Source organism: Punica granatum, chromosome 3 (genome assembly GCF_007655135.1).
Source record: "Punica granatum isolate Tunisia-2019 chromosome 3, ASM765513v2, whole genome shotgun sequence".
In the NCBI taxonomy this organism is placed as follows: Eukaryota; Viridiplantae; Streptophyta; class Magnoliopsida; order Myrtales; family Lythraceae; genus Punica; species Punica granatum.
The window spans coordinates 28330864-28357794 of record NC_045129.1 but is presented as its reverse complement, the minus strand read 5'-3'; the positions used below and the strand labels follow the sequence as shown (position 1 = coordinate 28357794).

General features: G+C 37.0%; 2 protein-coding genes and 1 long non-coding RNA gene across 10 annotated transcripts; 2 read left to right on the top strand and 1 right to left on the bottom strand.

Moving 5' to 3' along the window:
• Positions 1–5034: 5034 nt before the first annotated feature.
• LOC116198855 (hemiasterlin resistant protein 1-like) lies at positions 5035–7064 on the top strand. Its single transcript, XM_031529108.1, has 5 exons — positions 5035–5187; positions 5696–5746; positions 5859–5936; positions 6029–6210; positions 6581–7064. Exons 1-5 carry the CDS (start codon positions 5166–5168, stop codon positions 6677–6679), a joined length of 432 nt encoding a protein of 143 aa, XP_031384968.1. The 5' UTR covers positions 5035–5165; the 3' UTR covers positions 6680–7064.
• A 2174-nt stretch (positions 7065–9238) lies between these two features.
• On the bottom strand, positions 9239–12006 carry LOC116198848. 6 transcript variants are annotated; one of them, XR_004155403.1, is made up of 5 exons: positions 11506–12006; positions 10101–10161; positions 9930–10016; positions 9569–9829; positions 9239–9474 (listed from the first exon to the last, which is right to left on the bottom strand). It is a non-coding gene; the product is annotated as an uncharacterized LOC116198848 (long non-coding RNA). The 6 variants fall into 6 exon arrangements; XR_004155404.1 differs by having other exon boundaries at positions 10129–10161; positions 11506–12005; XR_004155405.1 differs by lacking the exon at positions 11506–12006 and adding an exon at positions 10248–11492.
• An 849-nt stretch (positions 12007–12855) lies between these two features.
• LOC116200751 (sulfhydryl oxidase 2) lies at positions 12856–19552 on the top strand. Of its 3 annotated transcripts, XM_031531635.1 has the most exons (12): positions 12857–13387; positions 14199–14223; positions 14315–14407; positions 15870–16051; positions 16373–16442; positions 16540–16608; positions 16698–16771; positions 16850–17006; positions 17358–17398; positions 18272–18418; positions 18513–18956; positions 19178–19552. In XM_031531635.1, the coding sequence occupies exons 1-12, from the start codon at positions 13170–13172 to the stop codon at positions 19197–19199; spliced, it is 1542 nt and encodes a 513-aa protein (XP_031387495.1). In that variant the 5' UTR covers positions 12857–13169; the 3' UTR covers positions 19200–19552. The 3 variants fall into 3 exon arrangements, with proteins under 3 accessions (XP_031387494.1, XP_031387495.1, XP_031387496.1); XM_031531634.1 differs by having other exon boundaries at positions 12856–13387; positions 18513–19552; XM_031531636.1 differs by lacking the exons at positions 12857–13387; positions 14199–14223; positions 14315–14407 and adding an exon at positions 14439–15230 and having other exon boundaries at positions 15865–16051; positions 18513–19552.
• Positions 19553–26931: the final 7379 nt, after the last annotated feature.

Sequence of the window (26931 nt, the reverse complement as noted above, 5' to 3'; positions counted from 1 at the left end):
TTTGGCTGTAGAGTGGGATATGGTGTTTGAGGAGCCAGGGACGAGGTGGTGTTTGAACTCAACTAAACCTGTATCACTCAAAATTTTCTCATAATATTCCCGGGTTTTTGAAATGTCAAACGGCCGGAAATACCAATTTTTGGGAAACAATTTTGATGCAGCGAAGAAGGGGTTTTCATGGTAAAAACCTTCTTCCATAATCAAAACAATTTGAAATAATGATTTTGGAAACCATGGTGCTGTTTTTGAAGAGCTGGTTTCCTTATCGGAAAATGTTGTGAGACTTTTTTCTGCTCCTTTGGCGATTTGCCTAGAGCTCTCTCCCTTGCTAGTCTCCAGCAGAGGAGGAGATATTCCAGCTAGCACTTGTGCTAATTCTGGTTTATCTTTTAACACTGTAATCCATTGCTGGACTACGGTATCATTATCGAGAGGAGAGGAACTCTGTTTTGCAAGAGTTTGTTTCTCCTTTTTGAGTTTAGGAATTTTACCTGGCAGAGTCTGCATGCAGCTCTGCTTATCGATTTCCTGTTGGAGAGTCTGTCGATAGGTTTTTATCTGGCTATCAACAGTGATCTGTCCAATGGATGGTTGGCCAGAGGCCTTATGGTGCGAGGATTGCTCCTCATTTTTCATCGACTGGTTGGGAGCCAGCTGTTTTGAGGCCGCAGCCTCTTTTTTCGAGGAACGAGTCCTCATGCTCATGTTGGTACCTGCAGAAACTCTCTTGTCAGGAAGTCAGGGAGACTGTTAGTCCACCTTTTATGAATTCAATGTCAAAATCAAATACACTCAAGATAGCTTGCCAACGGGCAAAAATCTGTTTTGATGCAATGTTTTGAACATCTTTTTGAAGAACCTCTTTTGCATATTTGCAATCAATCCGAAGTAAAAACCTTTGGTTTAGATAATTTATTATTATTATTATTATTATTATTATTATTATTATTATTATTGTTTAATTTCTGTATAAATTATATTTACTTTCTATGCATATAAGGATGTTTATATTCTTAAGGATATACCAGAAATCTTTCGAATCCTATAATTATTATATGAATTATATTATAAGAAGAAAAAAAATCAACTCTAAAAGTGATACATTTTTCTGATGTATTTATTTTCTAATTATAATTAGATCAAATGTGTGGAATTATATAAAACAAAAAAAACTGAATTATATTTCGTTAATATAAAAAAATTAAATAAACTAATAAACATAGAATTTTTATATATCTAACAAATATACAATCACTTGTCTACCGATAATTATTAAAAATAATGACCAAAATAGACTTTCATATATATATATATATATGTATGTATAATTCCAAAACATATATATTTCCTAAATATATATATTTTATTTATTTATTTATTTATTTATTTGATAAATAATTTATTATATGAATTAATTGTATATATATCTACGTTTATGCCACTATTTAATGCACTTATTTTCAAGTTTATATATATTGATATATATTATACACTGTGTTTAAAATTATCCTAGAAATTTTCACCAAAAAATAAAATAAACCTAGAAAAAATTTCAATCTAGACATACAGCGCCCTCAATATCTTCACAAGAATAAAATAAAATACTCTTATATCCTAAAATTATGGGAATCTCACATTGCTTTGAAAGTTGGTCTATAGAGTAAAACAAAAACCTTAATCAGAGTATGTGAAAAAAAAATTTAATTAAATGAATTGCCACAATTGAAAAAAGGTTGGAAATTAACTCTCATTGACAAAGATTGTTTATGACTAAATTTTGTACTACTTATATACCCGTTCAATTATACCATCCGATTCTTTTAAGATATATATATGTGTGTGTGAGTGTATGATAACTCTATCCCATGCATATGCACAGATCTGTCGTCTAATTTATTTAATTATGAGAGTAGGAGTTTTTCGGAGTCTCTCTAGAAGAGTTTCACTATTCAAAGATGAGCTAGTCTTCTAGCCTGAGCAGTACACATGTATTTTGCATTTATAAGTTGTAATAAATATTTAAAAAATATTACATAATGATGATTGTATTATTTTTAATTGATAATTTATAAATTACATTCAAGAATTTATTTCGACTAATTTTTCATTTTTAATATTTTAATTAGTAATATTTTATAAACTGGATTTACAAATTTTATAGTAATTATAGATGTCATCAAAATAGTAATAGAAGATAGTTTTAAATATTTATGATATCAAACAGTGACTTATCAAAGATATATATCAAATAGTGGGTTGACGATGAAAACTAATAGATAGTGGGTTGACGATGAAAACGTTTATTGATTGAATATAGAATAAAATATTTTACAATTTAACGGGAAGGTTGATCCGCTGCGAATATATAAAGATAAGCGCGAATTGTTCTAGCAAGTGCACTGGATCAGATCAAGTAATAAAATGATGAATAAGAGTGTCGATCCCATGAGGATTAATTAAATACTAAATCTATATTAGATTCTATTATTATCTAGGCAATCAAATTAAGAGAATTAACTAATTAACTACTAATCAACCTAAATCGTCACAAAGAGCAGAAAGAAGAATCGTATGAAAATATATCAATTGAAAGTGGGAAAAATAGAATCCACTCTAGTTTCACTAATCAGATTGTTATCATGTTATATAGATTAATAGTTATGTGGTCATTCAAGTGAGTTTATCAAGTCTTTAAAATTAAAGTCTTAAACCCCTAATTAATTAATCAACTCCCGAATCTCTAATGAATAGTGGACTCTAAATTACAATCATACATCTTCCAGTGCTATGATTGCCTAATGGCCTAAATTAATTATCCCTAATGTCTTAGCAAATAACTAACTAGAAATATTGCATTAATCCGTGAATAATCTCTAATTAACGCATATTCCGCATTTAACTAATTAGTTTAGTCAAGAATTCCTAACAAATCCTATATCAACTCTCGTATCAATAGTGTTTCTAACAATTATAACCAATTAAAAATTATAATTGAAATTATAGGAATTGCAATCACGAATTATCCACACATCTATTGATCCTATAATATGGCTACAATCATCATATTAGCTACCTAGAATTTCATCATATTCCCACAAGAGAAGCTTAGAACATCATGGAATTAAAAACACAATTATAATTCAAAGGAGTCATCGCAATAAAATTCATATTCAACAGTAAATTCAAGATATTGACTTGCATAAAACAATTAATAATTCAAAGATCAACAATTCAATAAATCAATATTGAATCCTAGAATAAAAACCCAACAATTCCTTCAAGGAATAGTCTCTTCCACAATACTTTTCTTCAAATCAATTAATCAAGGTGACAGCGCAAGAATAAGATTTTCTCCGGGACTCTTTAGGTTAAAAGAATGGTAAAAAATAGCTCAAAAAAGGGTCCTCATAATCTTGTCATAAGGAGTATTTATATTCAAAACAAAGAAAGATTTCCAAAAGATATGGGTTGGCTCCAAATTGCGCAAAATTCCTCAATCTTGCTCGTAATTCCATCTAAGTCCTCAAAGACCTACAATATCAAACTACACATAATTAAGCACCAACTTCTTAAATTTTCTATAAAATTAATAATAATTTAACATGAATTGTACAATAAAATATGAGTAGAATATGCCCTTATCAAAGGTATGTAAAGATCGGAGAATTTTTGGAAATGAAACTTGAAAAATATTATGGAAAATGAATGTTGAAACATAACATTATTAATGCATTCTATATACACTACTCATTCAACAGGACAGGTTGATTTCGAGTTTTTTTATTTTTTCAGGGGCCCAGAACGCTAAAAGGTGGGGGAGACGCAAATTGAACCCCTGATCGACCTAGACACATAAAAAATTCTCGGCGTATAGAGAAGAGAGATGTTATTCATAATATCTTCAGATATTAATATAATTATAGATTTGGACCAATAATGAGTAAATGAAAATATGGGATGAAAATTTTGCATTAATTAAGTGATATTCTATTAAAATGCAAAAAGAAAAATACTTAATCCTACGAAAGAACTGTTTCTAGTAATATAATGAACAATAATATGAGAGAAAATTTGGCCAAAAAATAAATGATATATAAAATATTGTCTCATTAATTTTCTTTTAGTTATCAAATATATATATATAATATATATATATATATAAAAGCATAAAAATGAATCGGGAGAGCTCTATATGAGAATCTTCAACTCCTTGTAAAATATCATTGAACCCTCGTGATCGAATGTCCACTCGCATCCCTATATTAATGCTTGGTTGACTAATTTCTCACCATTTCTCAAGCCTAATCACATATTTTTCCTCTATATTTTTCCATTCAATTATGTATGTACAAAACACATTCTTTATGTTTTATCATATTATTAATAATGGTATTATTCTTATTATATCCTAATTAAAATCTAAATTAGTCGAAAGCATTGTGCATATACTATTCATTATTTCATCATATATATTTTTATGATCATTTAAGTGATAAATTGCAAGATAAATTAAATTTTCAAAAGTATATCTAATCTAAAAAGATTTTAAAAAGAACGCCGTGCAATATGAAAATGTAATATTTTACAAACTTAATATATTGCATTAAATAATAATAGTTAGCATCCTAAAGATTCACATTATATCGCACTAAGGACATGATTTTCAAACAAAAATTACTTTTGAGGGGGGTTTGTCGGGGGGGGGGGGGGGGGGGGGGGGGGGGGTTTTCTTCTAAGCGGTGGTTTAGGAGTAAAATATTCCCAAAAAAAATTACTTCAAGGGCAAAAAGCTCCAATCTCATTGTTCAAGGAGGTCAACGTAATTTTTCTCGAAGAAAATGAATATATATTTATATATATATATGTATAAAAGATTGCAAAAAAAAAGAGTATTTTTGCGTAAAAAAAATCTAAACCTTGGCCTCCTTTATTTAAAACAAAACAAAACAAAAAAGAAAAAAGAAATTGCTTGAGAAAGAAGTCAGGTTCCTTCTAGAACTTGCTATCTTATTGGCCAGAAGAGAATATTCGAGAAGAGAATAATAAGTCTTATGGGCCTTCTGCTTTGTTCGTTCATCTGACTTTGCTGTCTTCCTTCCCGCTCTCTTGGAAGTCGCTTTCCCTCTCGATTCCATATCCGTCTTCATCCGCCGACGCACACCAAAATGCCTCGCCGGAGCTCCACAGGTGAGTCGCTGACCACCTTCTCCTTCCATCCGCTGCTCCTACGTTTATCCAATCGCTCGTTGCATTTGCCATTCTCGTGTTTGTTGTTTCTCCTGTGTTGAGCCATATGCTTCTGCTCAGCTTGATTATCTCTCCTTTTTCCTGATTGTACTTATTTGTTGAGTGTAAATCTATGGCGCTATGAGTTTCTCGCGTGAAATCATATATGGATACCATGACATGTTCGCACGAGTTGTCAGCCCGTCCTGTTTAAACCTCGTACGGCCATGTTATTTCATTGATCTAGTAGGCTTGGAAACAATTTGCATTAGGATTGGTTCGGTCGCCTTGATGCTTGACCGCTAGACATCTCATTGCGTGCAACCGAAATAGGATTCTGCCTGCACGCTGTGTTTTCCGTGATTCCGCTGTCTGCTTTTCTCGTGATGCATTTTTTTGAATGATTCACTCTGTAGGCCATCGTTATTCGTAAATGTGTGTTATAATTGAACTCTCATTGCTTCTGCAGGCAAGTCAGCTCCTGCTGCCCGTTCTTCTTCTCGCGTTCCTTCTAAGCCAGGTACTTTATTTTGCTCTTTTTGAGACTCGGTGTCAAAGCTGGAGTTTCACTTATTGCATTAATTGTTAGATATTGACAATAAGCTGATTCGATGGCTGGCATTTTTTTGCAGCTTCTTCTCCTCCGCCAGCCCCTGTTCAAGGTGGGAATGGTTCCGTACTGGGAGGACTAGGCGCTACAATTGTAGACGGTCAGCTTTCGAATATGTTATGCTTTAGTATGGCTCTAGGATGTTATTTTATGAATTTTAACTTACATTGGGTTTGTTTTGTTGGTTCACAGGCATGGCATTTGGAACCGGAAGTGCCCTAGCACGCAGGGTTGTGGATGCTGTATTTGGCCCTCCAGTCATCCAACATGAGACTGTTGCTTCATCGGCTCCTGCTGCTGCTGCTGCTCCAGCCCAAAGAAACAGCTCGGGAGCTTCCGATGCTTGTGGTAATCAATCTAAGGCCCTGCAAGAGGTAATGAAATTCTATACTATGATGTCGATAATGCATCTTTCTTTTTATTGATGGGAGTCGCTGTCATGTGTTGTAAACCTGCAACTTGGACTCGCTCTTTAGTAACCCATCATTGTTTTTGGGCATCTGTTGAGGCTGTACTTGCTAGGTTCTACTACATTTATGCAGCCTATGAGTGTGGATCGCGCTAATTTCCTACCACAAATAGATAGATGTCAACGCTATGCTGGGCTAATATATTACTTGACTTGTCCGACCCTAGAAGAGTGTTTTGTTTCCAAGTAATCCGATGATGTGCTCATGACCAAGCTTGAATGATTGCAAACACTAGCTTTATCTTAATTCTTTTGGTGAACAAAAACTTTTGCAGTGCCTGAACAACTATGGGAGTGATATCAGCAAGTGCCAGTTTTACATGGACATGCTGCAAGAGTGCCGCAGAAGCTCGGGGCCCGCACTGGGAGCTTGAAGAAAGATATGGCTGCAACCCACCTTTCCGTAATCCGAGTTAACCGAGTTCTGTTGGCCACCTTCTTTTCCTTTTGCTTATCTAAATAATGGTACTGGGGGTAGTGAACAGTTATCGGACTTACCTGATTATGTTGGAAAGGTATGGTGATTCTTATCAATTAAAGTTTGCAGTTTTATTTTATGTGAAAGTTATATTAAGTTGCAGTTTGGACTTGAGGATGCCCCGTCCCTGTAAGTTTTAAGCTCTTGTACTGTACTAACACCCAACTCGGGGTCCATTTAGGGCCTCTAATACCTCTTAATTTGAGGTGTCAGAATATCTCCCCTCCCGGCTTCTCATACGTTCCAGACAATAATAGTTAAGACACGAGATTTATTTACCATTTCAAATTTGATTGAATATGTGCAAATTTGTACTCAATATTATAGGAAGAAAGGGAACTTCATAATCTTTTACAGGCTTCTTTACTTTGGATTTTTTTCTAATTATGTTATATTATTGGAACAAGCTACCAAGTGAAAAGTGTGAATATATTTTTCATATTTCTGAAATCATAAAGTTCTCTTTCCAATGAAAGGATAATGAAACTTAAACGTGTTTTAATTTCTAACATGTTTCGGTTTTGACTATAATTTTATTTCCTTAAAAGGTTAACCCCTAGTAAAAATAAAAAATAGTAATTTTGTAATTTATATCTTTTAGTAGATTGTTAAATGTAATACTCTTGACTCCGCTCATTGCATGAATTTATTAGTTGCCTATTCTATATGTACTTGTGAAGTATCAAATCAATTTCAATTGGCCTTTTAAAAGGATTGTTTATACGCTTACGTGGAAGTATTTATCAAATAACTTTCTTAGGGAAAATAGTATTGCACAACACGGTTTTTTGACATTTTTTCATATTGTTGCATAAATTAAAATAGTTTTATCATATAACACAGTCTTTTTCATAGCATAGCACGACGTCCATATTCTATTAAAAAATAAAAGAAATGCCCACCTAGTGACTTCTTTTAGGTAAGCACAAATGACAATGTTGGGATCGAAGAAAGGGTCGGGGCCTCTCCCGCCGGCCACCCACCTCCAATTGACTATTTTCCCAATATCTTAAACTCATTAGGTCTAAAATATTGTTTTATGAAAAATATCTGCAAACCGAATTGTTGATTTACTTGGTTTAAAATATTAATTGAAAGTGATACTATGGTTGACCTAGTTGAAGTTTGATTTTATCGGTCGATATTTTAAGTTTTTGTTTATGCAAAGTTTTATTTTTATGATTTTGAAGTTATTGGTGTGAGACTTACTATCCATGCAAAGTTTAAATAGTAATGAAATCATCTATGCTTGATCAAGTAGAGGTGAATCATGGTTACTCACTGAACGGTAAGTTATTTATTGGACAATTAGCTTGCTCTTTTATCTTCCATACTTTCAGAGTCAGAAAAGTCTCGAGGCTAAACTGCTTTGAATGGAAATACTTGGATTGCTGGAGATTTCTTTGAAGATTAATTCGCTATGGATTAGATATTATATTGGGTACTTGACGCAGCGTACACACAAAGAACCTGTCACAGATTTGTTGATTTCGCAGAATACCGGAACTACGACCTTCAATCCCTATTAATTTTTAGAATTTCTTGGAAATTGGCATCCAATTCGAATCGAATCCGAGAATGGGCAAAAAGCACGAAAGCGTCACATTTTATTAATTGATCAAAAGATAAAATGTTCAACCCTAGGGTTTTACAAATCTTAAATAGGAATTAAAACGCCTAAATTACACGAAAGATATAAATTTTTCCTAAAATTGCAAAAATTTTCAAATAACATAAAAATGCCCGTTTGATGTCCTAAACGATGGAATTCGGTCCAAATTTCGTCTTTTCACGGCCAAGGGCGTGAGTTGTGCTCCGGAGACCGTTTCCCTCGAAACAGGGTCGTCAGAACCTGTTTTTCTCAAAGTATTGATTTGCCACGTCTTCTGCCACATCAGTACTACGGAAAATTACTGGATTGAGACGTATAGGAGACATGAAGGTAATTTATAATAAAATCCAACATGGATGCAATGGCATATGATAGGCTTCACTTTCTATTGGACACGGTCTGATAGTTTGCGACCCCGAAAAATTTGGTTAAAATTGTGTCTCACACCATTTGACTACAACCCTTTCCTCATCATGATTTTCCTCATCATGATTTTACCTAGCAAATGTAGTCAAATGATTTTTGCTAAACAGAAACCAAGAGGAAAAATGATTCATCATGTCTATTTTATTGTACGAGACTCATAGGCATTTCTTGTAACGGAAAGATTAATCAGCGAGAGAGTGGGACGACCATGGCTATTTGTCGTTGAAATCAACCCTTGGGATACTTAACCACATTTTATTTTTTGTTAAAATTTGCGGTTCAAATTTTGCTTCTATGGCTGCATTTGGTGGACGGAAGGGAATGGAATAGTGCGATTTATGATGAAGATTTGACAGGACTTCAGATACCTTCGATTGTAGTTATACTAATTATACGTTCGGAGCATACTCGGACATATTATTGGAACTGTAAACTTAAACCAACTAATAAAACAGTGGAATTAAATATTTTATACATTCGAAGTTATTGAAAACAAAAATATTTTGAAAATATTCTTGAGTTTGTCCCGGACAGCTCGGCGACCTCAAGCGAGCCCGATAAAGCATGTGTAGTTCAAGTTGCTGCTTGAATCGCGGGGGCAGCGGCAGCAAGGGCGTGACGGGTGACTGGCTGCTGAGAGGTGGTGGTCGTCCCTGTTGAGAAAGGGGAGAACAATGGCAGGTTAATAAAATGGAGAAGAGCCAGGGTTATTTATGTCATTAAATGACAATAATAGATTGACTTAACAAGTTATCCTGTCCAATCCTCCCTTCTATCCTAACTTGATCTTCACCAAACACAGATAAGAGTAGGGAAGTCGTGCGGCCATGGATTTTGTAGAAAGACAAGGAAGTTCATTACGTACTCCCTCCACGCACACGAAATGATGACGGCACTGGGAGCACTGGTGATGGCTACACCGAAGCATTTCCTGAGTCTTGACACAGCCGACGGTTAACCATGAATTAAACTGCCAAGCTAGGTGGGCTCCGACTCCGAGTCCCAATCCTGCTATGAATCAACCCAAAAAGTTCTATACATTTTAGTTGAATAGTGTACAACGTCCAAATGCTACTTTATATATAGAGCGCAAGTAACAGAAACAAACCAATCTTGACCAATTTTAGAAACTCTTCTAGGAACATTCTTGCATATATGGCCAGGGCTGTTGCTGCTGGTGGACAAGGAGGAGAAGCTGCATGAGTTATGTAGATTGGATTAGCGTGTTAACAACATATGTACCTTTGATATGAGAAGTGAAGTTCCTTGACAAGCATACACTACAATAAAGGGATCCCTATGAATACCACTTCGAAGAGGAACGAGCAGCACAACGAGTCCTGTGGTAAAAACATCTCATCACTAACACATTTTCCGCCAGATACAAAATCTCACGAGAGAAATAGGAACAGATGTGGAACAGAACTGATGAAGCTGGCGAAGATCAAGCCAACTTGAAAATGGCAAATGCCATCACGCAGATCCTATCCGCGCTTTCCTCTTACTCTTAGGCTTATGCAACATTTGTTAGGATACCAATGTCGATTGTACAGTACAGCGAATGACATCTCATATGTAGAAATCCAGCATAAAGTCTGACCATAACAACCAAATTGATTTGAGTCGACAAACTAATTCGACCCCATGTCATACTGCAGGGCCTTTTACATACTCATTGAATTTTATTTTTCATAATTATCAAGTTGCATTTTGGGCCAAATCAATAATAATTTATAATATTTCCAATAATCTAAATAATCTGTATCAATAATAATTACTGGGCATGCTTTGGAAAAAAAACTAATTCATTATTAAATATTAATATAAATCGATGCAAAATATTAATGTTAGGGAATAGGAAGGGTCGATCGACCGCAAGCTGAAGAGGAGTAATTTAATTTAGGCAAATATCCAAAATGCCTATGTGGAAGTTTGTCATAGCACGGATGTGAGGCTTTTACACGAATAATTTAAATTTAAATTACATAAAATATAGAATAGATAGATTCTCCTGCAGTCTAAAGTGCAGATATATATTACAGTGGTTCTACGAGTTTGCAATATTTTCATGTTTCTTTAATTTTTTATTTAGATATTACTCTTACTATTGAAGTTTAAATTTGGTCAAGCTTTTAAAAGAAGCCTATAACAGTCAACGGTCATTTAACCTCAAGTGGCATATAGTTGACATATTTGATTATTTTTCGATTACAAATGAGGCACATGAGCCTAGTATAATAATAAAAATATTTAACTATTTAATTATATTTTTTACGATACCCGGACCCTATCTTGTAAAGAACATGTTCTAAGATTTTAAAACCAGACCCTATCATGTTGCATCCTAGAATTAGAACCTATCCGGAACCTATATTATACCACCGGTTCCAGATACTCTATTGGAACCCGTAAATTTTTTAAAATTGAATAATAACCCTCACAATTTTTTTCTTTTAGAAACAGGTCACATCCTTGTACTGTTCATCATCTTCCTCACTAAGGAAGACGATGAAAAAAGGGTGTTCGGTTCGGTAAAAAAAAGATACCCGGACCCTTTTTCCATGGTAAGGGGAAGCCATCTATGGGGCTCCAAGGAGTTTGTCAATCACCAATGGATCGATAGGTAGAGAAAAAAGGAAAAAAGTTTCATGCATGTGAGTGCTTTTAAAACCTTAAAAACTCACCTTCAACTTGTTGCCCCCAAAATTCGTGAATTGTAACCTAAAACTCAGAAGTTCGAGGGGGAATAACTGGTAGCTCGAGGGATGGAACTCAAGAAGAAGAGTGCTCGAACCGAGCTGCAAAAGAGAAAGAACAAGTAGCTAAAAGGAAACCGAATGTAAAAGCAAGATTAATAAAATTTCGACAAGGATCAAGCCAAGGCAATGGAAGGAAAACTTAGCTTTGCTCGAAGTGGGCCTAAGAGTAGCAGCAGCAGCAGGTAGGGGAACAGGAGCAGCTCGAGGGCACGAGCAGCAAGTCGCTCAGCAGGGAGTTTCGAGGAAGGCAACTTAACGGCTCAAGAAGGAGATGAATACGATATGCTCTGGTTTATTTCTCTTTTCTTTTCTTTTTTTTTTCTTTCGAGAATGACCGAGAGAGTGAGGAATTGAAGATGAAAGGTGCTGGTTGATGATGAGGAAGAGTGAGGGGGTTGGTTAACTTTATTCTTTTTTTTTTTTTAATTAGTAACCGGTTAAGGTATAGGTTTTGATCCGAGTATCCTGTAGGTAGGAGCTGTAATCGAAACCGATTTTTACATGTTCCTTATTTAAATATTCGGATCTTACTCTATTTTTAATATGAGCTATTCGAATCCTAGCATAATGGGTAGGTTCCAACCGAATCCGAGTATACCCTGTATCCGTGCACATCCTTAGTAAATACATTATTATGAATAGTATGTAAACAATAATATTTTTAAACTTAATATATAAATGTCAATTCTACATAAAATGATCCCACCCGCCACACGCAAATTACTTTTAACGGGATCGTTTGTTTCAATGGGAAGTTCAAATTTTTTAATGTTTCGGGTATAAACTGAATCCTTTGTTATTGCTATCGGTAGAATTTTTTTTTTCTTGGAAAAATGGTGGGCATAAGTGCTGCCTCCCATTACATAATATTCGAATTCTTATGTTTAACCGTAAACATATCAAATACACTGAGACCAGCACAAATACTGAACCCGTTAGAATAGCACAACCTAGTATAGTTCACAGAAGTTAAAGATGACCCCAAATTCAAGTCAAAGAGTCCGCCTTAACGTATCTCTTGAGGATTCGAATTCGAGATCTAAAAATTTTCAAATCACATGGGAGTGAACTTAGAACCACTACATCGTCACCCATGGTGGTATTGATAGAAGTTTTACAATCGTTATATTCCGTATGTTTAGATTACAATACCAGGCCCATTATTTCCGCAAAAATAAATTTTATCATAGCAATATCACATTAATAGTCCAATATAATATGACTATTAAATATAACGAATTCACATTGGATTGGACCAAAGGGAAAATATTTTATGGTCTAATTTTTCCTTTGACATCAAAGCGGAGGGTGCACTCTTCCGTTTTTCTTTCCTCCTCTTTCTTCTTCATCCTCTCTGTGGGCCTCTGTTACCAATAGCTGCCACCATTGCCATAGCTCTGAAGCTCCGCGCTGCACAGAACGACCGTCCCCTAATCTAATACGAAGTCCCTTTCATATCGGCTAACAAACCTTCCCACCCCACCTAACCCAATCCATTCTAATCTCACTTCGTTACTGTAGGCATAGATCCCATCAAGACTCTGCCCTTCCGATTCCCCAGAAGGCTAAAAAGCTTCTGATCTATTTCCATGTCTCCGGTTCCCCTCATTCTGCTCATCGGCATCCTTCTCCTGAACTTTGATCAATCCTCGGCCCTTTCCGTCGGATCGCGCTCCCTTTTCCGAGAAGTCTCGAGCAACCGTGCTGGGGACGTGGACTACGCCGTCGAACTGAATGCCACCAACTTCGATGCGGTTCTCCGGGACACCCCTGCCATGTTCTCTGTGGTCGAATTCTTCGCCCACTGGTCAGTGATCTTCTCTCTTCTCATCCCCATATCTGATGCTCGTAGCTGAAATTTTGAGGGGTTTTGCTCTTGCGTTCTCATTTTTGTGGGGTTTAGGGTACTGTTGGAATTGGAAACAGGGAAATGAACCAAGAGAGGAATTGTGCATTTGACTAGGAGCATAAAGGCCGCTTTCTTTTTGCAGATACCAGAGATTACCATTTGCCAGGGATCTCCCTAGATGGATTACCTTGTAAAGGTTCCACTTGTGGATATAAGATGTCATCTTTTATGTTGTAGTCATTGCAGTAGTGCCCGAAATTCGAGTGGCGTCCGTGCTAGATCATAATGGGGGCAATACTTTTCAGCTGAAACTGTATATCTTAATCTGCTTACTTGCATGTGCTGAAATTGCCGGAATCCTGCCTGCGGTGTTTAGTTTCAATTTATCCTTCCTGCTTTTCATGCGTGAGAATCCAATACCCAATTTGGTGCTCTATGGAAAATAACTCATCTTTAGGCCTGGCCATCTATATGAATCAATTTACAGTTGCTTGTCTTGACTCCTAGAAATTCAGGAACCATTATTGCATATCTCTTGATAATCGAATATTATTACCTTAAAGAAGGACCTCTCAGGGCCATAATTGTACGTCTATTAGTTTACATGCTTATGGCAACTTCTGATTGGTGCGGATGTTACACACAGTATGGAGTTCTTTATCACTCCCAGTTGTTGGCTATACATCTACTTTTCTGCCCCTCTTTATTTTTTGGTAAATAATATTCTGCCTTGAATAACATGTTCTTTTACCTTTGACTTCTTGTGCAGGTGTCCTGCTTGTAGGAATTATAAGGTAAATATCCAGCTCGTGCCCTGGGTACTCTGTTAACCATAGTTGATTTTTGCGGGTTCTTATTGTTATATTGTTGTGTTGTAATTTGTAGCCTCACTATGAGAAGGTTGCAAGGCTTTTTAATGGACCTGACGCGGTTCATCCAGGAATCATCGTGATGACAAGAGTTGACTGTGCACTGAAGGTACTTGGATGTTGATCTACCTTTGCAGACCTATACCCATGTTGTCATATGGATGTCGACCCTTGTGATGATTTTATATAGGTTTTATCATTACACAATATTTATATGCAAAGCTCTAGCCAAAGAAAGAAAAGGAAAAGGAAAAGGAAGCGAAGGACTTCCCTTAGTCTTATACGTGACAGTGTGTTCTGCAAAGGAGTTAACAGTTAGGAGTAGCTAGTTTCTTTTCCTTTTGGGCAAAAGACTTCTCAATGTTTACCTTACTAAATATTGCTAAGATATCAGGGCTTTGGTATAGGACAACTGGATTAAGCATCAGTGCATCATAATTTTGCGATTGAGCTATTTAGAACTGTATCCATTATTATATCACATGTCATGGTTGGTGATAAGGTTCTAAATATGAGAGACATCCATAACACATTGCTTTTGAAGAAATAGCTCCTTAATTTTTGCTTCTTGACCTTTGTCATAGTTATTGCTACCAGTAAAGTTTCACTAAACACCAACATCTTCATCTAATCATAAAGATATTTCAGAATGTCACATGGCTAGATGCTCTTTGGAATCATAAACTGATGTTTTTACTTTAAATTCATGTATTCTTTATTAATGGTCTGTATGATCATGTTGTTCTCCATTCTATAGCAACTGTACTTACAATCTCTGGAATATAAGATACCCTACTTATATATTTTTTTTTATCCAATAATGAATTTGCAAGTGGAAATAAATCATATTGTTGGGGGAGAGGACTAGCTTCAATACTAATTGTCATCTCAAAGTCCAGCCCAGACGGCACTAACATATATGGAGGGGCATTGTACGGTCAAGCCATTTTCCTTTAAGATAGGTCAATGCATAATTCCAATTTATCACTGTAGAGGGTATCATCTTCAATTTGTATGTATGTATATCATATTTCAAAGGTATCTCCTTATAACTCCCTATAACAAAATTTAGTTAACAGCTCCTCATCAAGCTACCAGAGTGTAATCATACCATACATTTTGGTGCGGAAGTCGACGTTTTATCTGCATCGTCAGTCAATCAATTTAAAGTCATTGTAATAGAGGAATATTGGGTTCTTTATAAATTATTGGGGTAGGAATCATCTTGAGTTTCTACCAATGTTAAGAGAGATGAAATAGCTTTTTTGATGAGCAAGAGATGAAATAGCTACTTTATAGAGAGTGGTGATGATAATAATTAACTGCATGATGGTAAAAAGTAGGTGATCTAAGCTACATTATCAGCATATTTTGGATGTATAGCCTTTTATTTTCACTTCATTACGGCCGTACCCATTCTGAATCCCGCAGATACTGATCTCGTTACTGATTTGGGCTTACTTCTCTTATACTTCCAGTCAAGTAGCTGCTTTAGTTAGAAATTTTTTCCTTATGAAATATCATTGTTAATTGTTTATTGATCTATTTTTCTGACTTGTTTGGCAGCACAGATAAATAATAAACTGTGTGACAGGTTTTCTGTTAGTCATTACCCTATGCTCTTCTGGGGCCACCCCTCCAAGTTTGTAGGAGCTGGTTGGGAACCCAAGCAGGAGAAAAGTGAAATACACGTGATTGATGATGGAAGGACAGCTGAACGCCTACTTAACTGGATCAACAAGCAGATAGGAAGGTTAGGGCTATTCTATCCTTGCTCCCGTTTAAGTCATTGCTTCTGCAGGTTTAGATTTGGAGTGACGATGATATGCACCAAGTACCAAGTAAAAGTCTTCCTCGAGACCTATGAAGGTCCGAATTTTAGAGATATAGCAAAAACTGCCTGCTTGTTATAGAATGGTGTTTCTTGACAGAATGTTGAAAAAGAGCATGACTTTGGTTAAATTTCATGAAGTAATGATCTAAGATAGCTGTTTGAAGGATGATTTTGTAACTAGTACTTTTCTATCTCAATTTTGCGGTTCCATGCTAAGTTCAGTTTTTCATGGCTTTGCAGTTCATATGGTTTGGATGATGAGAAATTTGAGAATGAGCATCTTGCTACTAACATATCAGAGCCTGAGCAGGTGTCTCTCAATGAAACTTTAAATAATTAAAGTATCATTAAATTAAGTTTGATATTCGCTAAAATTTTTATCATCTGCTGCAATGACTTATAAAAAGATTGCAAGGGCTGTATATGATGTTGAGGAGGCCACGACCACTGCCTTTGACATCATCATTGAACACAAGGTACAATTTATCAGACATGTAGATTTCATGAAGATTTCTTTATTTATAACTGAGTTTTTGCTGATTGTTTTGTTACATGCATGTTCTAGATGATCAAATCAGAAACACGGGCATCACTTATAAAATTTCTCCAACTTTTGGTGGCTCATCACCCTTCAAGGAGGTTCGAATCAGATCCATAGTGAACTCCTTTTGGTCTAATTTCCTCTTCGCCATCACCTGATGACAAATTTTGCTTTAGGTGCCGGAAGGGAAGCGCAGAAGTACTAGTGAACTTTGATGATATTTATCCTTCAGAAATATTATCTATTGATAAACCTGAAACGGCCGAAAATAATCAGAAGGGCTCTTTTGGCAATATTCAGATATGTGGAAAGGAAGTTCCTCGTGGATATTGGGTGGGTATACTGTGGATGCTCCTTTTTATTAACTTTTACCAAACTCTATTCTAATCTGGGATTTATGAAAAAGCACTTTCATTTAGTGTGTCAGAATTGTATTTAATAAGCTTTTGATGTACATACAAGTCAGCATGTCTTGACTTGTGATAAAAGGTTTTATACACGATGAGCATGGTTAGTTATGTGCACTGATAGGAAAAACAGTCGGTTAACTATTCTTACCTTTGGGAGCGCTTAGCATTGGACGGAACCATAAACATTTATTTCTGAGTAAGATTTATTTTTCATTATATGTTTAGTCTAATGGAAATGGCCAATAATTGACCTGTCTCCGGTTTTCTCTTGTAGATGTTTTGTCGTGGTAGCAAGAATGATACTCGTGGTTTCAGGTATGTTTTTGTCATCACCCTCTTTTTATTCTATTTAATTTTATAACTTTAACTTTTTAACATTGTTATTGTTATTACTTATTGTAACATGTACGCAAGTATGCACTCGGGACAAGTTATAGTCCTTTACATTCTTTGTAAGGTCTCATGCCATAAAATTTTATTTAATCTTCAAGATAACTATAATCTGTTATCAAGCCCCAGAATCTTTAAGCTTCTCATTTTCTCTACCCTATATAGGATGTCTCTCCAGTCCAGTAACTGAAAAAAGGAAGTAGAATCCTTTTAGGAAGATAGCATGCAAAACTCAATGCTTTCCTTGAATTCCAGGGTTTATGTTATTCCCGAATACAAATTGTTTGCTGACTTCTGTATATCAGTGATTCTAAGTCAGCTGCACGATATTTGAAGTATTTTTCTAAGTGAGAGAGGAACAATTAAGGAGATAAATAGGTAGATAGAAGACTCAGCAATTTCAGAATACTTGTTTTATTTCACTAGGATGAGTAACCGCTGGACGGCCATATAGTTTCCAGTAAAAAGATGTTGATACCTGAGAATTTGCGTTACTGCCTCTTTCATTGCCACTAAAAACTTTATTTCCTGGATGTTTTCCTCATCCTTTATAAAAAGTGTAATGGTATGGTATAATTTCAAAATGATATCATTTGTATTCCCATTTTGAATGCTAGGGTTCTGCTAAGTGTCTTCAGAAATGTTTTTGTAATATCTCTATTGATTGCATTTTTTCTCACATCTACATTTCTTCATCCTGTAATTGTATGGAACATCTTTATGTTCACCAACCAACTAATAATTCTTTCAGCATTTGTCTCAAAAATCTAATTTCGCTTCTCTTTCGTCCATCTGTAGCTGTGGGTTGTGGGTTCTCCTTCATTCACTCTCTGTCAGGGTGGATGATGGAGAGAGTCAGTTTGCATTCACTGCTATATGTGATTTCATCCACAACTTCTTCATCTGCGAAGAATGCCGTCAACATTTTTATGACATGTGCTCAAGGTGCACTACTCATCTATCCTTTCCTTCACAAAATGAGCTTATTACCCTTCCTTAATATTCCTGATCTGATTTTTTTTTCCCTCTCTAATAACAGTGTATCAAGCCCATTCAAGACAAGTCGGGACTTTGTTCTCTGGTTATGGACTGCACACAACAAAGTGAATTCTCGATTAATGAAGGAAGAAGCATCCCTAGGAACAGGGGACCCCAAATTCCCAAAGATCGTTTGGCCTCCAAAGCAACTTTGCGCCCCATGCTACGGGTCCAACGTAGGGAGGCAAGATGATCCCAGTCGGATCGACTGGGACCAGGACGAGGTCTTCAAGTTCCTGACACGATATTATGGGATGACACTCGTCTCTCTTTACAAGAGCAAGGATGCCCCTCTGGGTGAGACCACTGGCAGGAGCCTCGAGGATTCATCGTCCCCGACAAGTGCAGTCGTTGTCCCTGTGGGAGCAGCTCTGGCGATTGCACTTGCCAGCTGTGCATTCGGAGCACTCGCCTGCTACTGGCGATCACAGCAGAAGAATAGGAAGTATTACCACCAATTACACTCTTTAAAAAATATATGATTCCTTTCTTTTACTGGATGGGGCTGAGGGTTTTAGATAGAGAGAAGGGATAGAACAAAGAAATCCATTGTTAGCTATGATATTGAAGGGCTACAATGTTTCGTCGAAGAGGAAAGAGTGGGGGGATTTTGCTCTGTTTGGGGTAAGATATCTTATTTTATTTTCTACTTCGACTACATTTCAGGCCGAGGAGGAGCTGGAACTAACATAAGTTTTGAGAGGGAGAATCGTTTACAGACATTTGAGGTCCACAGACAGAGGTCAGAAAAAGAAAAAGAGGGGGCCACTTGAGAGTGGAAATCTTCAGCATTGGGCTGGGACTGATCTAATCTGTTGAGACCCAATACCTGACTCTGATCAAATTTGTTGCGAATTAGGATTTGTTTTTCTTTTCTTTTATACTTAATGATTTTTTTTATTTTATTTTTTTCCATTTGGAGTTTCTTGAGCTTCCCATAGTTGATGATTGGTCACATCAGGTGGTGTACAATTATGGTTTTGGGGCCGTTCTGTCTTGGGCACATATGCAATACCAATACGAGCTTTGAGGTTCACGAGAGGTTCTTTCCTGTATTTCTTTGATGTTGTTTCCAGTCAGCTGTCCTTTTGTTGCTTCAAACAGAGATTCCACGTTAGGAGCTTGTTTAGATTGTGGGTTACGGATGGTTGGTTATGAAGGGGGTGAATTATGAAGCGTTATGGTACAAATTTATATAATAATCTTCCATAACCCAGCTCTCCCCTTCATGACCATTCAAAGTCCACAATCCAAACAAGCAGTAAGGTTGTCTTTGCCGAGGATAGATTCTCCATATCCCTCCATCGCAAACATACCTTATCGTGCATTTGTGTGTACTGGTATCTCCTCTTTAACATATATTGGCAGAGGCTTTCCTTTCAAGCGCTTTGGTGAGGTGATCAATTTGGTTGTACATGTTCAGCGGATTCTCTGTTCAATTTCTTGGGGATACTCTTGAGCCTAGGACTTTAGCTTGAACTCGTACATCAGAGACCCATTTGCGGTTCTTGCCAGGCAGGTTGGATGTCAGAGAAGCGGGAAGGATCTTTGGTCCGAATTTCCTTAGAGCGAACCCGTCTAGGCTTTCGATGGATTTGCCTAGAGGATTAAAGTAGGATTCCGGTTTATGGAGGAAACTGCAGGGAGATGGAGAATGAGTGTGTCTGACGTTAGCGCGTCCCTCTTGTTGGTTACCAAGCCCATTGGAAAAGTCCCTTGTCCAATTTCTCGTCAGTTGAAGCTATTGTATTATAGTCCGTAGCACCAGCTGGGAGCTCGGAGCTCCTCCCTGCAGAACAGAGGGTTGTTTTCGTCGTAATGGGGACCCATAGATGATCGACTGCGGGTGGTAGTAGAAGATGAGTTTGAGGATAATCCTCTGGACCAGAGTGGGTTCAAAGTCCTACTATAATATTTCATGAGGGTCATTCTATGTTTATTTTCACTCTAGAACTTACTTTATATACTTATTTGAGACTACATTTTCATGCATTCATGAAAAAGACGAAGGCAAGTAGGTTGAATTTGAGTTCAAGAGCCTACCTATTTCATTTTTATCCCTTAATGAACCAATTTAAGCCTTATGATTTCCTATTTCTTTCTTCATGACCCATGGAATATTTGGATTATTCATTTCTAGGGTAAGTGATATTATTCATTAATGGGATGAAATTGAATAGAAATTTGAGTAAGAGTGCCAATTATAAGTTGATTATTTGCAAATTGTACTTCTCTTCTTCTGAAAAATAAAAAATGAAAAAAAAGCTTAAATGAAAAAATTGAAAAAAAAAATGTACAGAGAGGAACAGAAGTCAAGAGAAGATAAGTGAAAGAGTTGGGCACTCGATACTCATAGCTAGATATAGTAAAGAGTAATAGATTTGGGGGGTGACGGGTGTTTGAAATTCGTTGTTTAAAAAGAGAAAAGAGGAGAGTTATTATACCATGGGATTTAATATCGGGGACTAGTTTGTATGGGTTTAGCCACTTTCTTTCCCTTTTATTTCAATTTAAGATACCTAGTCACATTACAACCAAATTAAAGTCATTCTGATTCATGTCTGCGTATAACTTGAGTAGTGGAGGTGGGATGGAAAAGCAAGCCTATGGTAGTGCAAACTCATGGAATTGGATTTGAGTATATACACATGAGCCTAAACACTCAAGAGTTGAGTGCATACACATTTCCCGGTGAGGATATGCTATATTGATATGCTAGGCTTTTTCAATGAGGTACTATATTAAGACTCTTGAGTTGGTAAGGATGATTTGTTTATGAAAATTCATTTTCTTAGATAACTTGATTGATCCCTTACTCTTGTTGTCTGTTTTCATATGTTTTTGAAGAAATGGATTTTTTCAAGTGTAGTTTTAAAAGAGTTTCATTGAAATATTTTGAAAATTTTAACTACATTTCTTATATGGAGGATGGTTATGCATTATTCTCAATCTTGAGTTAGGTGATGACAGGAGTGAGATCATTAGGTAAGAGAAGTTTATGGGGATCTTTCACATTTGTTTGTCCAAGAGAAGTTGGTTGATTGTTTTCATTTTTGTTTATCTTTTTCTATTTGCTCGAGGTCTAGCAAATCTTAGTTTTAGGGGTGTGTTAATTCATTGAAAATAGAGTTATTCAGTACCTTTCATGGGTTTATTTAAGTTCGTTTCTCGAGTTTAGGTTAGTTTTAGTAGGCTTATAGTTTAATTTACAATCATTTACATTTTGGTAGGATTTTAGAGTATTAAGTGGTTTTCGGTTTGTTTTTAGATGATTTTGGAAGTTAGTTCGCGAATCGAGTTTTTGCAACCTCTAAGTTTTTGGTGCTTTGAACAGGTCAAACTCAAGAAAATTAGCACAAATTATATATGCTTTGAAAGCTCATCGAATTAGGAGCGCAACGGTTTAAACGGTTCATCAATCGGAGCTCAAACGAAGAAGATATAACGGAATGAAATTGCGACCAGAAAATACTGACTTGAACAGCCCCAGCCTCAAAAATAGAGAGCGGCAGACCAGAACTTCTCATTTTTTATTTTTTTTCGTGGGTCCTAAGCATTCTCGAAGGAGGAAGCATATGGAAAGAAATTTTGGAGATATGAGAATCTGTTGTAAATGATTGAGATAGATAATTTGAAGTTTAAAATTGGAATTCATATTTTGTGGATTGGGAGAAAGATTCTTGTAGGATGATGGCTACCATTTAGGGAATTTTTTCTTTTTCTGGAGACGTGAACTTGGAGGGCTGAACCCTCATTCACGGAAGACGAAAGGGAGAGAACGGAGCTTTGTAAGCAAGAGGAGGTGGAGATCGAGATCATGACGACTGTGGCTTGAGTTGGAGAAACGACTACATCATTCTTTCTCGTTTCTCTTCCAATCCTTGTTACATGTTTTCTAGAGATTTGATGTTTATCATTACAATCGTGAGCTGCACTCCTTTTTCTAGGGTTTCAATGGAACCTAGTATTTTTATATAGATTTGTGATTTCTCTTCTCTATGCCTATTGAATTAAATTTGATTGCTTATCTTATCTCGAAGTTAATGCTTTCAACTGATTGGCCACCAGTTGAATTGATCAAGAAATCTAGATGAGCTCGGAAGAGGATTATAGGTTAAGCCGTGGATAGGATAGCTTAAGATTAGTTTGAGTTGGAAAACCGACTAATTTGTGTGAGATTAACCTAATCGGCTACTTAATTAATTATCACCCCTAATTTCCTACCTAATTAAAGGGTTCCTGATGATTAATTGCCTAGGAATACAATAGTTAATTCGATATAGGTAATACTTTTCTACAGTATTTGGAAGAGGTGTAGAAAGATTATAGAATCCTAGGTTAGTAATTCGGGAATATGATAGAATAGAGAGAGAGATCGATTTTGTATAATATATTAGGGGAAATTGATAGTTCTAAATTCATCTCCATCGATTTTACTCGTGTTTACTTTATCGTTCTATTTTAGTTTTATTAGATTTAGTTTAATCCACACTATCGTGTGGATAAAAATTAGTTGCGATAGTTTTGATACTTAGTGGGATCTAAACCAGTCTCTGTGGGAGGATACTCTTACTCTCGTATAACACTCATGTTCCTGTACACGGAGGATCCTCATTGCAAGCATACAACGAGGAGACAGCTGCTATTGAGGAAAGTTCCTCCATAATGGTTGGGCTGTTCTAGCAGATAAACGCCACGAGAGATGTTTCCGATTACTTGTGGTACATGACAAAAAGTGATAGCACACACTATAATGCCCATGAACCATTTCCATCTCTTCATAACGTCATTGTCGGTAATGGGCACAGGGGTCTCTAGCGGCACAAAGGCAGCCCTTGACCTGGTGCAAGTTGAGCATCCGGTGCCATCACGATAGAATCCAAGTTTGGCTTATAGAAAAAATATACATGTGCCCTGATTTTTGTATTAGACAGTTTTCAATGACCCATCTGGCAACACGCCATTGGTTTAGGACATAGGGAGTATGGGCAAAGGCTATATTTGGATAAACGGGCGGAGCATCGGTCGGTACTGCCCCATATATAAAGCCTCCGGAAGCTGTGGTTGGTGCGATTATGCAGGAACATACAGTGAGAAGAAATGCTTGAGCAAAGGTGGGAAGCTTCTTAGAGATGGTAGGGAGCCATCCGGTTGAGTGCAAGAACGAGTTTCATAACATGCTGATAATTGTCTAAAATCTCAGGTGTCATGTTCCTCGTTCATGGCTCAATCCAACAGCAGCTTGCTGGTTGTTCATACCGAAAAAGGAAGAGAATGGAAAACTAGAAACCTTCCCAATCTCTGGAAGCAAGTGTGACTCTGCGATGTGGAGAAGTTGGGGAACTTGACAAAGATTATCTTGATAAAAGCTCCATGCTCCACTTTCTTCTTGTAGACTTGCGTCGGCCAAAACTCATGTACAGTGCCTGGGACTCCCGAGATGTTCGGTGTGCACTGGGGATCTGTACCCAATCGTAATGAAGAAGCTCTCAGTCGAGGTCATTTGCAGCTAAGAAAACAGCTGAGCAAAGGCTCGAGAAAATACCAAGTTCCCCTCCTTACCATCTGGAAATTTTCTAGCTCAAATCCATTGTCCTCGGAATCATACTGCAGGGTGCAGAATTTAGAGAGGTGAATTTGTACAAAATTACACAAACACAACACACACTTTTGTTTGCTGGAAGGCTCTCATAGATTCTGAAGATTGTGGATTATTGATTAGGATATATACAAACACACACACGCACATGTATATTCTAGTGATTCCTTAAAATATGATCATTTAAGGGGTATGATGTGAACAGAGCACATTGAGGCAACCAAATAGAGTCCATGTGCTTCGTAGGTTTTAGGAAGCCTATTGTTTCCTTAGGAAGCCCTATAGTCATGTGGAAGATAGGTTTCCCTAAGGGTACGATTGGTTAGATGTAATGGGTATTCATTTAGGATCAATTTTGTGTGTATTGCCCGTTACATCGTTTGTTTCCGTCCGTAATCGTAATAGTATTTGCGAATTCGGTGTAGGATATATAGTAGGCAATGAGTAGTCATTCTTCACCATCACCTATGTAATAGGAATTCCCATATGTAATAAGTACTAAATTACCAATCTGCCGCAAGTTATTCATCAAATTTTCAAATCGTGCCACTCCCTTGATACCCCCTCTGCTGTCGTTGGAGGTGGCAGTCGAAATCGACCTCCGGCGACGTCAACATCTTTCCCTGCCGGAATCGAGGTCGTGAAGCCAAATGTAGCCTTGATTTGGCCGGACTTGGCCTTGATTAACAAAGATCTGGGTCAGAGATGCTCAAAACCTACGAAGTACTGGGTTCTGAGCTGGTGGCTTCCAAGCCACTTGGGGTTTGTAGACCCCAGGGTCAGGTTGGCCTTTGGCTTGCAAAGCCATCCCTAGGGTCCACGAGCCCCGAGTAGGCCAGCCCAGTGCTCGCGAGCCTTGGGCTTGATCGAAGAGTGAGAAGACCCTTTGATCGTCGCCTAGTCGGGGCTTGTGGACCATAGGGCTCACGAACCAAGGGCGAACCTGACTCAAATGTCTATGAACCCTAGGTGGGTCGAAGCTCTGGCAAACTAAAGGGAGACGACTTGTCTTCTTCTTTTTTTTTTTAATATTTTTTATTTTCTTTGAATAAATATTTTTTAATAATGTATTCTTTTTTTCACAATAAGTCTTATACTGCAATTACGTCTCTCTTATCTGCAAAAATTACCGAAGAAAATATATTTTGAGGTTGAACTCGATTGCGTTCCATCTTTCCACGGCCGAGGTGTCTACCCATGACCTAATCTACAAATGGCCAGGCACAAGTGGAGGTGAAGGCAATGGAGAGGAAGAGAAGTTGCGGGAGAGAGCCGAGAGAGTCGTGAGAGAGGAAAGCGAGAGAACTGTTGGTCAATTTTCAAAAAATAACAATGTCTGAGGTCGCTGTTATATTTCTTAAAGATCAGAAATGAGACTGGCAAATCGAGTCGAGTTCTTCTCTTAAACGAAATGGAAGCCAATATTTTTTACTTGTATGTAGCTCTTTCATATGGAGGGGGAGTCGATGACTATGCTGGCTGGGCTAAATCAAATATGGGTAAACTATTAAGACTAAACTAACCATTTACCTCTCGAGATATTGATGTTATATCAAATCTAGTCTCAAAATACACCTTTCGCCTACCTACCATCAAAAAGTTGACGAAAACATCTTATGTGACATTATTTGATTTTTTTTTTTTCATCATATTTCCCCTTCCTATTTTTTCTGGCAGTATATATATTTTTCTATTCATTTTCTAATTTTTTTTCATCTTATTTAAATGCAAAAATCATTGGACAATCAAAATCCCATAAAAGCAACCAATTGGTTCCCCAATCCCCGCATGGCAACTTCAAATTCTTACATTATATGGGATTTACTTGAGCCTCTTCAACTCAACAGCAGCAAGATTTAAGCATAGCCAACAAAGGTGAGCTAAACTTCTAATCAGTAGAATTGAACAGTTAGTTATAAATCGAAGAAAACAAAAGCAATAGTGATGCTAAAAGGGAGAGATCTGAGAAAGCCTTGCATGCGAATTCCTCGAGGGATAGGGATCGTGCCTTCACCGCCAACATGCCCCCTCATTCTCTCTTTACGAATCCAAGAGAATCGGAGAGGAGGGGGAAGGATAGATCTGCGGTAGGGCGACCTGCAATCCACGGACCCCCCCGCAAAATCGCCGGGGGCATCGGATGCCTCTGGCGAGGTCACCTGGGAGGACACCCCAACGGATCGGTGCCTCAGGCAACCTCGCCTAATGCGTCAGGTAGCATGCAGGTACGCTGGCTGACGGGTTGACCATTGTCGATCTACCCGGCACAAGCCCTCATCTTCCTCTCTAGTTTCCAGAATCTGATAGTCATTTATTTTTTTAAATTTATTTCTTTAATGATATATTTTGAAATAAAGAATTAAAGGTAGGGAGGAAACAATATAAAGAAAGAGATGGTGTTACATCAAAACTATCATCAATAATTTTTCAGAATTTTTTTAATTTTTTAAAAACATATGGAACCTACTCAGTCAATCATCGTGTATCACGTGACACTGTTATGTACACGTCCGCCAATTCTGATTATAATTAACGGAGATATTGACGAAATGGGTCAATTGATGTACACTTAATATGTCATAATCCAATTTCGAGACCGAATTTGATGTAATATCAATCTTTCAGGATAAATTGTTACTTTACTCAACTATTAACTATGGCCCCCGTAAATGAAAAATATCACGAACGGGTACTAAATCCACGAAGGGGCAATTTCGTCATCTTATTAGCAGTGTCTAACAACTAACAAACTCCCATTCCCCGGGTGTGATCCCTGCCACGTGTCATCTCATTTCCCGCCAAAACCTTCCCCAATCAGAAA

Excerpts from the sequence above, each read along its gene's own strand:
- LOC116200751 (XM_031531634.1), top strand. The coding sequence starts at position 13,170 with ATGTCTCCGGTTCCCCTCATTCTGCTCATCGGCATCCTTCTCCTGAAC. Across the intron at positions 14,224-14,314 it reads CTGCTTGTAGGAATTATAAG|CCTCACTATGAGAAGGTTGC; the intron begins GTAAATATCCAG and ends TGTAATTTGTAG. Across the intron at positions 17,007-17,357 it reads AAGTTCCTCGTGGATATTGG|ATGTTTTGTCGTGGTAGCAA; the intron begins GTGGGTATACTG and ends TTTCTCTTGTAG.
- LOC116198855 (XM_031529108.1), top strand. The coding sequence starts at position 5,166 with ATGCCTCGCCGGAGCTCCACAG. Across the intron at positions 5,747-5,858 it reads TCGCGTTCCTTCTAAGCCAG|CTTCTTCTCCTCCGCCAGCC; the intron begins GTACTTTATTTT and ends ATTTTTTTGCAG. Across the intron at positions 5,937-6,028 it reads AGGCGCTACAATTGTAGACG|GCATGGCATTTGGAACCGGA; the intron begins GTCAGCTTTCGA and ends GTTGGTTCACAG.